The sequence below is a fragment of the Sinocyclocheilus anshuiensis genome, unplaced genomic scaffold, assembly GCF_001515605.1.
Source record: "Sinocyclocheilus anshuiensis isolate Anshui unplaced genomic scaffold, SAMN03320099.WGS_v1.1 scaffold1733, whole genome shotgun sequence".
NCBI lineage: Eukaryota > Metazoa > Chordata > Actinopteri > Cypriniformes > Cyprinidae > Sinocyclocheilus > Sinocyclocheilus anshuiensis.
This window is the reverse complement of record NW_015540961.1, coordinates 256330-272553: the sequence shown is the minus strand read 5'-3', so window position 1 is coordinate 272553 and position 16224 is coordinate 256330. Positions and strand designations below refer to the sequence as shown.

Genomic DNA, 16224 nt, shown 5'->3' with positions numbered 1-16224 from the left:
AAAAAAAAAAAAAAAAAAAAATATATATATATATATATATATATATATATATATATTACTAACCCAAAACTTTTGCTGACAATAAATAAATCAAATATTATATAATAGTAGATGCTTTGCCAGTGTCTTTGTGGAGGGATCTTAAAAGCATGAAATGTGCTTTCATAGGATTTACACTCAAATGATAATCAGTGACTTAGTTTGGAGATGTAAGACATGCCAGAGACATTCATAATATCAAGCAGGCTTTGATCTGGTGATGAACAGTTTGATCTGATGCAGCAACCTCTGCTCTAACACAAGCATGCCATCCTGCAGCAGTATATTTTCACAAAGCACGTCAAAGATGCAAACACTTACATGCCAGATCGCGAAGAAGATGAGAGAAGCACAGAGGACAAGGGAAAGCATATAGCAAAAGGCAGCGAAAGTGAACATAATTGAGAGGAAACTGGAAGGAAAATCTCCAAGAGAGAAGACTGTGCTCGAGCCAAACTGGACTGAATGAATGAATGGAAGCAGTTACGGGGCACGCGAGAGGGAGAGCATCGTGTTCTTCATCAAAATATTTGCAACAATGTGTTGCTCCAGTTCAGTGCAGTCGCTTTGCCATATTCACGAATCAATAAAAAAAAGTCCAGTGGTGTGTCGATTTTGCGCGAGTTGCAGCACTGTTGAGAAGTCCCTGCGAGATCAAGGCATTTGTGGACTCATGATTCATTAACATTGTCCCGTATGGTGTCGTCGGCAGTGATAGTCCATTAAAGATGGAGACTATGCGCGGTGACGACTTTGGAAATACAGAACTTTGAGTTAATGCACTAACACACGGTCCTGGCGATCAGTTCACCTTCTCAAACAGAAGGCGCAAGAATAAATGCATCTAACAGGTGGATTTAAAGAGCTCTCTCTCTCTCTCTGTGGCTCTCTCAAATCAGACACTGGGTCAAAGCATGTCCCACAACATTACCTGTCATAAACAGCGACATTTACACTTTGAAATTTAGTTAGATGAAATTAAATACAAATGTACCATTTCATTTAATCACAATATTACATTATCACTCACTACCCCTAAAACCAGTTGTGCTCAAACCATAACTCACGTATTTCATATAGATTGCATTATAAACAGAAATAAATGGCCAATGGTCTATGTTTTAAGAAATCACATCTAGCTATGTCCTGACAAAAAGAAAAGAGGATCATTTTAAAAATATTCCTCTTTTATAAGTTTTCACAGCTATAAATAACTAATATATTTATAAAATTAGTTAATATCAAAGTCAGCCCTCATCCTGACAGGCCCCTTTCCATATTTCATCTGCGCTGAGTTCAGAAACATCGCTCTGGCTCTGATAATTTTACAGTGTATATATATATATATATTTATCCTTGTAAGGTTAAATTACCTTCTCGCGCCATCTTGCGTTTCGACACGCTAAAGTCAGTTAAAATTCAGATTTTATATTAATTTTTGTAACGTAACAAATAGACCGACAGAATTACCATATGAATAAATGATGAATATGAGTAAGTAGGCCTAAGTGAATAATTAAACAAATATATAGGCTATACGATCAATTTATAGTGCATTTGTATCAGACTCTATAGGATATTGTCAGTTTTGTTTATGTTCGCCCAGCAACGGATTATTACAATAGTTTCGTCTAAAGCCTTTAACTCTCTGTACCAAGACCATCACTCCCTATTAACGGATCATCTCTACATAAGGGACAGGAGGTAAGGTTTCCAGAATATATTTGGTCCATATATAAGCTACATCCTAAAATTGATATTTTATTTACTACAAAATATTTATAGTAGCCTAGTCGCGTTGCGATGAGCGCAAGTAGGCGAAAACATTTAAAAAATGAGTCTCATTGCAACACTTGCTCACAATCGCATGAAATAACACTTAAACCCTCTACCGCATGGTGTAGCCATATGGCAACATACTCAAATTTTTTTTTACAGCACTTCAAGTTAAGCCATTCTTAGAAAAGAAAAAGATTCAAATATTTTTTTCTATAGGTCTATCATAATGCGTGCGGTAGAGGGTTACATTAACGAATTTAGTCATTTATTCCTCAAAAAGTTTTACCCCTCACGAAGTGAATAGTGTTTTAGAGGAGGAAAAAAAAGTTAAAATCATGTAGCTACACTCACACGAAGTTAAGACTGCGTGTCCAGTAGTCCAGGCTAGCCTACAGCTGATTTATTTTATGAGAAGCAGGACGCAGTGGTAGCAGACATATTGAAATCACATGAATATGAGCAATATCAATATTATCAAATAATATAATTATTTTGTTATTTGTGTAAATAATTAAGTTAATTAGCTTTAAATTAGCTCTATTTGTGAAAATCTTTTGTATCCTTTTCATAGAAATACTTATTTAGTTACAAATGCAATATAGGCCTATTTACTAAGTTCAAAAAATGCTGGACAACAGATCATTCCCTTGAAGTTTTTTTTTTCATCACTTACAGTGAAATGTCACGGTCATACGAAGAAACACCCAGACTTCGGTGACTCATTCTGGAGTTTTGGAAAACTACAGGACTTCAAGCCTCACATTAGACACGTTGAACCTGTTCTCACTGAGTAACTATTTCATGAATCAGTTTCTCTCCCCTAAAGTATTAAAAAAATTGACTCAGCTGCAGTTGAAGTTACTTGTGAATGACAGCTTTTCAATTTTTCCTTTAGTGTTTGGAGCAGTAGAAGCAAAGTGTCAAAGTTTTATTGCATAACTTGAATCATAAAGCGAACAGCATTTTTGAGTGGGACAAATGAGAGACTCTTGAGTCTTAATTTTAAAGCTCTGATGTTACAACACATTACAGTGAATGATGAGACTTGTGCTCTGTCTCTAGCCACTGTCAATATTTCAAATACTCAAGTCAAACATAAAACGTATGTGTATCCTATTCATATGATTTTATGCAGAGGATTTTTTTTCTACACCAAGGGTGTCGAAACTCGGTCCTGGTCTGGAGGGCCACTGTCCTGCAGAGTTTAGCTCCAACTTGCCTCAACACACCTGCCTGGAAGTTTCTAGTAATATACCTAGTACACTCTAAAAAATGCTGGGTTAAATACAACCCAGTGCTGGGTAAAATAGGGACAAACCCAGCCATTGGGTTGTTTTGACCCAGTGGTTGGGTTAAATGTTTAACCCAACTTTCTGGGTAGTAACCCAACCGCTGGGTCAAAACAACACAATGGCTGTGTTTGTCCCTATTTTACCCAGCACTGGGTTGTATTTAACCCAGCATTTTTTAGTGTAAGACCTTGATTTGCTGATTCGGGTATGTTTAATTAGGGTTGGAGCTAAACTCTGCAGGACAGTGACCCTCCAGGACCAAGTTTGGACACCCCTTCTCTACACTATATTAATATGATATGAATGGTTTTAGATGTGACCTTGACTGGAAATCCCTTTTGCGCTGGATACCTGAAACTCGATACAGTGATGCCCCATTTCCGCACATCAAAGATATAAAGTCTCCCAATGAAAGGAAACTGATGAGATCCTTCCCATGTGAGTCAGGCTTTGATCAGCAAAGTATTAATAAAAGAATCTCTAGTGGCAGCTGTACATGAAAACTTTCCTATGACTTCGTTAGAGTAATCCCTAAGGCTGTAACATCTAAGACGTTTTTCAGAATCTTTTATATTTATTGGCATGTCCATTTAGAGGCTAATAGGGTGTCCGTATCTCAGTAGAGCTTTTATCAAAACTTTGGACAGCCCAAGACCTATCACACTGGAAAGAGATGTTTTAAGGATGGCATTATTTATACAAGAAGCATGAGATGCATTTCAGAAAATTCCCTGGAATCATCCATAGGGAGGAAAAAGCAGGGTAAGAGCTAGTTTATCAATGCTAATAACGTTACTTGCTGCTATTGTTCTTAACTATTCATATAAAGAGAAATTGCATTTAGTAATGTGTAGTCAGTGCACCCCAAGTTGTTTTAGGTCATGGGTAATTTAGCATTTTTTCTTATATACAGTACATAGTTCGAAACATTTGTAGTCTGAGAGATGTTCAGAACTTTAATAAACCATATCTTCTTGTTTTTTCAGCCACAGACAAATGCAGCATCTACCCTTCAACAAAGGTCAGACCATTTCTAGTCCCTGAGTACAGCTCTGACTTTCCAAAAATATGAATCATCACTGCGCACAGCCACTTTTGGGTAAGGACCAACATGCTTACTGCAGATGCAGTAAGATAGATCAAAAGGATGGGACTGTAGCCATGTTTTATTGCAAATTAATGAACAAAAAAACCCTTTGTTCAACTTTCAGTGAAAGGATATATCAAAGTACAATGTTTCAAATCTCCCCATTGAAACTGAATATACACACAGCCAACAATTTGGACTTTCACAGCACACTGTAGGGCAATTGGAAGATGTCCAAAGAAAAGGAAAAAACAAAGGCTATAAATACACAAGAACCGAATGATTTAACAAGACTAATTAACCAGAAACATCCGCAAGACAAGAGCGAGGAGACAAAACTTCAAAATAAGAGCACAGACAGATAATTTTTCTGACATATTTACTTGTACATTACGTCAGGTCCAGGCCTTTTGCCACATTTAAACCGTTTATTCACCTAAAACCCCCAACAAAAGACATCAGGTAGGTAAAATAAATAATATTATGGTGGCCTGCACCATACAAATTCATGGCTGATATGAAATATCTTTGGAATTTCTTAAGGTGTATGTACTGTATATATTTACAGTCCACCGTATGCAGAGAACCATAAAAGTCTTGCTCGAGAGGAGGACATTCTTGAAGTCAAGAGGCTGAGCAGCTGGAGACCAGCACCAGACATCTATGACAGGACAGTTTTTCTGGACACCTAATTTGGAAGGTGTCAAACCATGCTTAAATATTTAGCATTAAATAAAATGCTTTTTTTCCCTTCAACACTACCTTATGGTTTTCCATTGAGTATATTTTACAATATGTAGATATTTATGGTTTAGCTCCAGAACTTCACATTGGAAAGGGTTGAATCAGGACAAAATGTTATGGGCTTCAGACAGTGAAAATGATTTGACTAATTGATTGTTAATGATTAAATGATTAATTTCTTTGCCTTATTAGTTGGAGGTCCGTCAAATAGATTTTCCTTAATTCCTTGACAAAGACAAATGCATGTCTTTTCACTGTGCCAAAATGTAATTGCAGAACAGAATAGGGAACAGTTAAGTATGATTGTGTAGGGAAGATGTTTATAATTGTTAATAGAAGAGGAACAGAATCTCTTTCACTCTTCTTGTTTCATCACAATCTAAATTCCCCATACTGTATCATTCATACCCAGTAAGTTGCACTGAACCATGTAATCTAATAGCAAAATAACTGTTCATAAACTGTAATTTCATAAAACGAGGATCAAACTCAACTTGCTTGAAAGCACTTTAAAGAATTTTTTTATATTGGGTTTATTTGCTTTTGTAAGAATTTCTGTGGTGAACCATCTGTTGTGTTTTTATCTAGGGTAGTTTTGCTGCATATTCTTTGTCCATATGATTCATTCAAAGGACAGATGAATAATACCCATGAGTTATCAACACTGTACTGCCTGTATGTTGGCATTTGTATGCATCTATACTTTCTCTGACCTCACACAGCACACTTCACAACTGCTCAATCCGACTGTCCGGGGACAGGGATACAGAAGTGCAGGAGTATGATCTGTATATTTAACAAAAGCCCTTGAGATTTTAAAACATTTTTGTGTCATCTGACGAACTTGATCTGAGAAGCTCTGACTGCAACATATGGAGAAAGAGAACACATTGCTCATTTACATACTGTACTACCGACATTGTAACTCCACAAAACTAGGTAAAAATCGGCAGACTTGTCCTTTAACATTTGTTCCATCCATAAATCGAATATCACTATCAGGTCTTTTTCACTAATTCAATTTACTCTCGGCTCCTGACTCATAACAAGGCACAAGGCTGATTTTTTCCCCCTAAAATGTAGTTACATAAAAAGTCAAATATTATGTTTTGGAATATAGTGGAGTAAAAGTTTCTCAAAATGAAAATATAATTTATTGTAATTTAGGGGGAGAGTGGGCATGGTTGCAAGAGGGGCAGGTGCAACGTGGCTTATTTCTTCAATCAGGAATGAGCTACAATAATGATATTCATACTGCACATGCTCAATTATCCCGCATCCTTCCTGGAAGAAATCAGCCACATGTGACTATTCCTTCTACAAAAAAATAAATAATTTTTATGGTAAAAAAGTTTGGTAGCACTTTATTTTAAGGTGTCCTTGTTACACATGTTACATGTACTTACTATTATAATAACAATTAAATATGCATAATTACATGCAAGTAACCCTACGCCAAACCCTAATCCTAACCATATAGTAGGTACATGTAGTTAATTAATATTACCCAGTACTTAACTGTACAATTACACTGTAACAAGGACACCTAAAAATAAAGTGTAACCAAAAGGTTTTTTTAATGATCAGATTTTTTTGTCATACTGTCTACGTTGTTTGCGTGAAACATTGTAAAGTCATATTATTTTAATCTGTTTTCTTAGCTTCTAATAGGCATAGCTGGCATGTGCCAAAGATATTGTGTCAAGCTAATATACCAAGTTTTATCACAGCTGTCAGTGTAGGGACAGTTGCAACATGTTGTTGCTACCGTTCCAACATCCTGTACCTTACTACAACATTGATGTAAAAGCTTGCCATAACATTACAAAATTGTAATGTTATGGATTAATAAAGAACCCTTTTCAATCAAAGCCTATCTCTCCTTTTTTATTTAAGTAAAATCAGTTCGAGTCTAAGGTGGAGTAATTTCCTTCACTGTCACCCTCTCTTTGTTACATCACACACACACACACACACACACCCACACACACACACACACACACACACACACACACACACACTTGTAAAGTCAGTTACATAAAATGGTAGATTTGTCTAATTTGAAAAGTAAGGCTGATTACCACTAAGTTAACTGCTAGTTGGTCAAACTAGTTCTTAAGACACAGTCTTAACATAGTGGCTATGTTGCAACTGGCACCAGTTCAGCAAGTTTTCACAGAAGTTAACAGAAGTAGGCTATTATTACATTTTAGTGTCTTGATTTTGATTAAATTAATATTTTGTATTGTATTGTAATAATTAACCAAAACATGGTTGTTACTATACAGCCAATTTAACTTGTTGAAGACCCCGTCTGCATTAATAAAATAAAGAAACTGATTTTAATTGCATTTTAATGAATGTTGCAACTGCCCCTGTGGACTGTTGCAACCGTCCCCTGTTGTGGGGTCAGTTGCAACATTTGACTTTGCCTATTCAAGTATAAATTGTACATAATTATTATATGAAGGAACACATTTTACAGCAATGTGGGGTGAGTAGCTGACAGATGTAGCTTTATTGTATTAAAATTTTAGATTTCTAATACACACAGTCTCTGAGAAACTAAACGAAATACAAAAAGTGTTGCAACCGTCCCTACTCTCCCCCTATCTCATGTAACTGCACCAGACATATGGTTCAAAATGCAGCCGCCAGACTTTTGACTGGCACTCGGAAATTTGATCATAGTTCCCCAATATTACACTCTTTGCACTGGCTGCCGATTTGTTATAGGATTGGTTTCAAAATTCTGCTTTTTGTTTTTAAAGCTCTGAATGGATTAGCTCCAAAATATCTTTCGGATCTTTTGAATCTAAATAACTCTGCTAGATCATTAAGGTCATCTCAACAATGACTGCTGGTGGTTCCGAGGTCTAGACTTAAGTCGAGGGGTGACCAAGTCTTTTCTATCGTCGGTCCAAAATTGTGGAATAGTCTCCCTCTAACCATAAGCTTAATATCCACAGAGTCTGAATTTAAATCTAAGCTAAAAACTTACTTTTAACTCACAGGCTTACAACTGTTTTTGATTTTTAAAGTTGAATTTTCTGATTGGTGTTTTTTGATGTAAACTCCCTATATCATTGCTTTGCGGTCTTTTTTATTCTCTTTTGTCTCTTTTTAGATATTTATCCTTTGTCTTATTGTACAGCACAATGGTCAACTAGTGTTGTTTTTATTTGTGCTTTATAAATGCATTTTAATTTGATTTGATTTGAGTTTATGAAACTAAATGCTTATGAACTGGACCAGTCCAATAAGCTGTAGTATATGTATGTTTTTTTTTCTTGTTACTTATATCAAAATGATAGGTTATTGATATACTTTTTATATATCCCCTTTGATAAATAAGGAATCAGCATTTCATGAATCATGTACTAAATACATTTATTTTCTGACCAAACTGCTGAGGATAATCAACCAATAAATGTTTGTTAAAAACCGATCCTCATAGGCTGTTTGAGCCAAAAAATACCAGAGCTCACATTTAGTTAATATTGTCAGGAACATTGCGAGATTTTATTTTTATCTCTTGTGCATCGTATAGGCTTTGTGAAACTGCACAACTAAAACATTTGTTCATTGGTCCATATAGTCGCTTCTGCACAAAATGTGTCAATTAAAGTTGTTATGGAGCAGGTCGACATAGCCCCGCACCCATGTGTTACCCCATCCCTGTTCTATAGGCTGCAGTCAGGTATACTCTGGGTGTTGCTTAGATTTTTCCCCCTCTGTATTCACACCCCAGTCACCAGAGGGCGCCGTTTCCAGAGTTCTAGTTCCTGTACTCAGAAAGTGGAAAACGGCTCTTTTAAGATAAGTGTTGTTTTGTAGAAATTTGAGCATTTGAGCACCAGATCTGGGCCTTCAGGGTAACCCAATTTAGTATGCATGAACAAGTCAGTATGCAATTTCTTTGGTAACAAGATGCCAGAGCACAGTGGTTAAAAACAACAAGAGTGACCATTTGTGCCCCTTTGTAGGCCATTTGAAGCCATTTGAAGGCAATAACATGTTCATTTCTCTAGATATTTGTTTACCATTTTGTCTCGTCTTAAGAAAGTTGAATTGAGGGTAGATCAAGAATGTCATTGGTGAAGCCCATTACACTAATTTTTTGCCCATTAATGTTCAAACTGACTTTTTGATATTATGTGATGAAATTATTATTTTTTTTTCTGACGGACTAGAGTCTCATGACTCTACACAATGGCTTTCCTCCTAGTAACACTTTTAACGTTGTGACAATCTTTAAAGCCGGTGACAAGCTCCTTTGAGAGTTTCTAAACTCTACAGATCACCTTTTGAGCGCATTTTTGTCGAAAAGGGGAAGACAAATCCCTGGCACAAAAGTGCACAGAGCGCATCAGAGATCTTGCATCACTTATAGCATACTAATTTGACGTCCTCTTTTGGACTAAAAGCATTCAGAATACGAGAGGAGCAATTGAATGTTTCTCAAGCCGAAGTTTCTTTTTTAAATGCAACGAGAAGCATACAGTGGAGACATTAATTTGCAGTTGGTGTAATTGCCACCAATACATGTATTTCTTTATATATTCACCCTTTAATGCATCTTTAAAGACTAATTTAGAGATCTGATTGGCTGTTTGTTGAAATGAGGTGATTTCTGTTCCAAATCACAGACGTAGAGTTCACTTTTTCATTGGTTGCAGGGCCTCAGAGTGTATTGATTTACTCATGATCGCTCATTGATCCTTCACCATTAGAGAAACTCCCTACACAGCATTCTGTAAGGATTTGTTTCTGACAGTGGTACTGCTGTATACTGACAATTTTAAGTAGAGTGCCTCCTGATTAACTATCAGCACTGTCTAAACAAGGCTATTGTAAGGATTAAATGAAGCCAAGGAAATGTAGTACGGCATAATGGTGGTCTCCTGTCCTGTTCATGAAATATTAATGAAAGCTTTTCCAAATTTTAAATCTAATTTAGTTGGGAAATTGTCATTAGCATGGGTCACCAGAAGTCATAAGCTTAATTTATTCACACGTGAGTGAGGTCAGTGCAAATTCTAATGCATTTTAGTATTTGTTCAGGCATTTTTAAACAGGTCATAAATTAACATGTCAACCTGACAGCTGTTTTTATTCTCTGTTTGTACATTGATTTGATCAGTGGAGACTGTGGAGATCATGGTACATTTCTGTAAGACATCACAAGTGAAAGTTGTTTTTATAGATGTAACCACTAGATGACACTGTTCATTTTCTGTTTGCATTTGAGAATCAGAATCTATTGAAACATCCTTAAAACAAGATGCATTTAAGCAAAGTCGAATAAGATATTAAGAAAATTCGTTCATCATTTACTTCACGCATATCATTCTCTAAACCCTTTTGGCATTCTTTCTTGCGGAACACAAAATGTTAGTCAACTTGCAGAATGTCTAAGATATAGAAGTTTTTCCCCCACCACGATTTAAATAAATAAATAAATAAATAAAAAAGGTAATTGTGACATTTTAACTCACAATTTAGACTTTGTTTCTCGCAATTCTGACTTTTCAAAACTCACAATTCAGATAAAAAATTCAGAACTGTGAGATATAAACTCTGCAATTTCTCTGCCATGCAATAAAAAAGGTAATTTTTTTTTCTTCCAACAATTCAGATTTGTTTTTCTCCCAACTGAGAGTTTGTTCTCAGAATTGTTTATCATAATTCTGACTTTATTTCTCAGAATTAGACATTCTGCGAAATCTCCTTTTGTGTTCCACACTGACCCATATATGTAAGAAGAGGCCTTTCAGAAGATCAGAATCTTAATTCCAATTTCTTTGAGTGAGTGTTTAAATCAAATGCGTCACAGTTCTTGCAAAGTCAAACCCTGCTGGAGCTGCACCATGTGTCTGGGCACTGCTCTAATTTGTCCATCGCATGAGTCAATCTGTGTAGGACACTGTCTGCTGGATCAGCACTTTATCTTCAGCCCGCAATGCCTCCTCTTCTCCGTTGCTGTCCACTGTTCGTGTCTTTTGTTATTTGGCTCCATTCCCCTGCATTCACTTATGGCCTGTGCTTTTTAATTTAGCTTTAGTGGTTAGTGAAGCCAGCAGCCAGCCTTCTGAATATACAGCCAACTGTAGACTATTAACTAGAGTCCTTAGACATGCTGCAAGTTCACCTTGATGGAAATGCACTGATAATCAATACTATACAGAAGTGATAAAATGCAGTCATTTCTTGAAAAGTAAAAGAAGTTGAATTGAGTATGTTAGAGGTTTTTGAGTGTTTTCAGTGAGTGAATCACTGTTGCACTCGGTCACATTGACGCAGTGTGCATTGTGATAATGCTTGGATGAATGAAAATACATTTGAAGGTGGTCTGGGATGGACTTTGACCACATTTAATGAAGGTTAATGCAAACGTGTAGTTAAGCAATGAAGTTATGCTGCAAATAATATACATTGATTGAGTCGTTCTTGACTTTTTTTGGTGGTTGTTGTTATTCTGGTCTTGTGCTTTTGCATTTTGCTTGCCTGATTCAACCAATAATATGCTATTATATTTATCAAATTATTTCATGGCATTATTTCTCCTGGATCTTGTTTCTGCATTTTTATTTCAATCCAAAAATCTTTCTATTTTCTCAATCCATGGTATTTTCTTATTGCGAACAATTAATGTATGCATATGTTTTATAAAAAAATGACCTTGTAATCTTTAATCAAAATATTATAACTTGATCTTCCAATGAAACAACAGACTTCTTGCCTGCCTACGGTTTTATGAATGCTGTGAATTCGTACATACTACTAATACTCTTTTCATGTATATATTTTTTTTCCCTTTATATACACTTTTACATTACACTTTGAGTGCAGTGCTCACATCCTAGAGGGGTGCATAAAGAAAGGAAATACAAGAAATAATAATAATAATAATAAAGCAGTTTGAATTATCTGATAATTAGTTTGGTAAATCATGGAAATGTTATAGCTAACTCAACCTCTCATGTAATATGTACATTAGGTGTTTAGGGATGCACCGATACTGAGCTCCTGTACTCATACTCGTTAAAATGCCCCGATACCAAAAGCCAAGGTATTCATAGTTGTGTAAATGCTGTCATACTAACAGCTGTCTGAATTATTTTGGGTTGATTGTAATCCATTATATGCCTTTCTATCAAAGTTATCTAACATTATCAAGCTGAATTTGTTCTGACACAATTTAACTCTGAGTTCTTGTTATATTTTATTACCATTTTCTAAACTATAGCAAATAAACTGTGATAATGTGAGAAATGTTGAAGGTGTCTGAATAAATGTTGGTTTGACTGTATCTATTTGATAAATGAAGTTAACCAACTAACATTATACATACTCTTTTGGTTTCTGTACCCAATATTTTAAAAATGTACAAATGCAATAAAAATATCGGTATCGGTACTCGGTATCGGCAAGTACCAAAAATAAAAGTATCGGTATCGGGCGAGTACTGGAAAAAGTGGTATCGGTGCATCCCTAGTTTTTTGTGTTTAATTATATTATATTAAACAGTCATTTGAGCATATTTTGTCTTATTTAACTATTTTATACATTTGGCAGAAGCTTTTATCCAAAGCTTTTACATTGGATTAATTGTTGCCATTGCATGCATAAAGAAAAATAACATTCGCAGATTGCATGACTTCTTACCCATGTTTATGAAATGGACGTTTACAAATCTGCTTATTAGGTGCATGTGTAACCTCCCTCATTTAGTTGCTACTCCTCCAGTGTTATGGGTGATAATGAGCACAGTGTGAGTGTGGGTGTAACAAGATTCGACTTCTCTCTGGGCCTCCGTCAAGCTATTAGCACATTTTGAATCACCACTCTGCATCGCTGGTGCTATACCTCGGGAGCCGCACTGTCGTCAGTGTACAGTGGCTGTTTTGCATCAGGCCATTCCTGCTTCCACCTTCATCTTTTACTCACTGCACTTCCAGAACTCCCCGAAGGCAGCACATTAACTGTGTCCGCAAGCCCAACTGGATGTGTGAGGACATGGAAGAGGTACCCACTCGTGTCTGGGCTGGCTTGAGCTGAGAGGAGGCCTAATGAAGATGCCTCGAGGACCTACTTTCCTTCCCAAACACCAGTTTATCTCTTCTAGACTGTGTAACCCTTTTCCGCAGCACTTTTAAACTTAATACTCTATGCTTTAAGCCTAGGAGCAGCTGCAATGGCCAGTACCAATGTATGCCAATACCATTTCCATACCAATGATGTATGTTCCTGATGTGAACAGTACAGCATGGTGGTAGCAACGCCAAGGTGATGGGTTTGATTCCTAGGGAATGCATGAACTGATCAAATGTATGCTTTCACTTTGTGCCGCTTTGGATAAAATCATTTGCAGATTACATAAAAATGTAAAAGCTCAACTAGCCAATTTTCAGTCTTCAGTGTGGGTGGGCATGTCTCTTAGCAGGTCATGGGAATATTCAATTGATTGTCACTTGTCCCTCTTTTTCTATAAAAAATAAATACAAAATCTGAATTACAATGAGGCACTTTACAATGGATTTAAATAGGGCCAATCCTTAAATGTTGAAATATTCAGTAAACAGTTGTTTTAAATTGTATTAATATTTCACAATATTATTGCTTCTATTTTTTTGATCAATTAAATGCAGCCTTAGTGAGCAGATTCTTTCAAATACATCTTACTTTGCGTTTCTGCTTTAAAATACTCCCATTTTCCCCCCTCATTTACTTCCACTGTGAGTGCCTCAATGTAACCTTAATTTTTGCTTCATCTTCTTCTTTTTAATAAAACAAGGGACTGTAATCAATATTATACCACAAATTCTAGTGATTAAGCTTAACTTGTATTGAACCCAGAATATTCCTTAAATGTTCTTGCCTCCACTAAGACTTAATCTAGCATGTCTGAAGTTATCAAAAGTGGTCAGTAGGACCGGCACTCATAGTGTTGGCAGTAAGCAATGAGCTTTTTTTCACACTGAAGGACCGGCATGCATTGTCCTGCTCAGATCGGATCGGATCGGATCCAAACATCTTCCTCAGCAGCATATCTCGAAGGCTGATTGTTATAACAATTATGTAACCAGAGGCCTGTTGCACAAAGCCAGTTTCATTTTTTACAAGTTTGCGTTTAGTTTGAGCAAATTCTGAGTTTTCGGGCTCAAGAAGGTGGATTGGTTTTGAGTGGGTTTCGTCGCCATGGTAACTTACGCTACAAGGCTACCCAGCTCCGGAGCAGGTTTTATTCTGGTTAGAGAGTCCAAACATAAACTGGACCAATCAGCTGTGAGCAAAGTGACATGAATCTAATACAATAAGCCACTCCCCCTGTATCTCTTGCTTTAAGTTAAAGCAGTTTACAAGTGAAAGTGTTTTAGAGACAAAATTGTCTTTTGCTGCTAATTATTTATTTGATTCATATATGAATCATAATTATTCATAATTATATAATATATTCAAATAATTATAATATGAACTATTAAATTAATGGCTATTAATATTAATATTTGCATTTGAATTAATTTAGATATATACATTACCTATAAATAAGTTTGAATGTAAAAATGACTGAATGTATGTATTTTCTTTTGAGCTCTTTGTGAAACTATATCAATTCTTAAACTCAGCTGATTATTTTACATAGATATTTTCTTTCTGCTGCCTTCTCAAAATTTTGCAGCAGCAGCTGTGTTTATTCCTGCCTTGTAAATGCATTTAAATTCATTACATTTTTAATAACAAAATCTCTTAAGCTTCAGCAGAGAAGTGACTCAAACTGCCTTTCTCCATGTTCCCTGTGATTGGCTGTTTGCTGCACGTGTCACACTTTCTGGTGAACACGATTTAGAGTTAATCACAAACTCTGGATCAAACTCTGAGTTGACAGAGAACGTTTATACTGAACCAGGGGCCTGTACCATGATGGTAGATGAACAAATTCAGAGTTACAGGATTAGTTTTGAGTTGACAAAACCAAACCACTCCAATCCGGCTTTGTTGGTACCATGATGCTGATCATCAACTTTCTTTGTCAACTCAGGCTTTGATCCTGAGTTTGTGGAGCGCGTGCACATGAATGTGTGACATCAGTGGCAAACAGCCAATCACATGCCTTGCAACACAGAGCAAGTGTGATTCACTTCTTGCGAGAGAGCCAGCGAGATTCAAAACTCTTTTCTTAAAGGTTAAGAGATCAAAGAATATGAGGAATAGAAATGCATTTACACTGAAGTACTTGTCCATGAAAGAGGACAAATAAAAGAAATGATCTTGCTCTATTAGTGCAGTCACAAGTGAAACTTGTGAAGTTATATACTGCGATTTTAAAATGTTTAAAGCGTTATCTATTGATTCTGCCACTTATGTATATTACATATGATCTGTATATATTAATATTCATTTAAAATAAATGCTTTATAATAATTGTTAAACTAAAATTGCTGTGTGATGGATTAATAGTAATATAAATCATATTATAATTATATAAATCATATATAAAGCGTAATTATAATTAAAGCCAGACAATTTTGTTGTATTTTTAAGGTACTTTATAGTGACCTTTAACTTGTAGGAAGAGAAACTGGGGGAATGACTTTTTTTGCGTCAGACAAGTGTCACTTTGCTCACATCTGATTGGTCCAATTTCAGTTTGAGATCTCTTACCCAGAGCATAACCTGCCCTGGAGCAGGTTAGCTGTGCAGTGTAAGTTACTATGGCAATGAACGCCGCAAAAAAGCCAAGCCACTTTCATGGTACCTAAAACCCAGGATTGGTGCAAACTAAACTGAAACTTATCTGGCTAGCCAGCTAATCTGGCTTCATGGTACAGGCCCCTGATCTAAACCAGGTTGGATTTGTTTGGTTTTGTCAACTCTAAACCTACTCTGAAACTTTGTTCAGCTAGCTTCATGTAACAGGCCACAGATGTTTTAGGTTCTACACTTGAATAAATAAGAAAGCGGAGACAGTCTGCATTTATTGAAATCTATTGAAATACTCTGTACGGCAAGCCCCGAAGCAAAAATACACATTCACAGGGTAAAATCACTCTACAAATTGCATCCTAATTCAATCTATTATTGTTCACACAGTGCTCCTTTTCTTATTTTGGCAATCCATCACAGGGAATAAGAGAGAAATGTCAAGGCAGTCGTTTAATCTGTCACCCCACTTCCAAAGTGCCAGACCCCGAGAAAAGAGAGACTTCAAAACAAAACAAAAACAGTTGGTACATGTACGTGTGACATCCAAGTTAGTCACCATATTGTGTGTGTGTGTGT

General features: G+C 36.1%; 1 protein-coding gene and 1 pseudogene across 2 annotated transcripts in view; one reads left to right on the top strand and one right to left on the bottom strand.

The window, feature by feature from the left end:
- The window catches only part of LOC107690040 (protein cornichon homolog 3-like), a 23279-nt gene extending 22699 nt beyond the window's left edge, over positions 1-580 (bottom strand). For both annotated transcript variants that reach the window (XM_016488269.1, XM_016488270.1), the window contains exon 1: positions 361-580. In XM_016488269.1, coding sequence (XP_016343755.1) covers positions 361-438 — 78 coding nt within the window. In that variant the 5' untranslated portion in view covers positions 439-580. The remainder of the gene's footprint in view (positions 1-360) is intronic.
- Positions 581-1842: 1262 nt separating this feature from the next.
- Positions 1843-4889, top strand: LOC107690047 (spermatogenesis-associated serine-rich protein 1-like; annotated as a pseudogene).
- The last annotated feature ends 11335 nt before the right edge of the window (positions 4890-16224 follow it).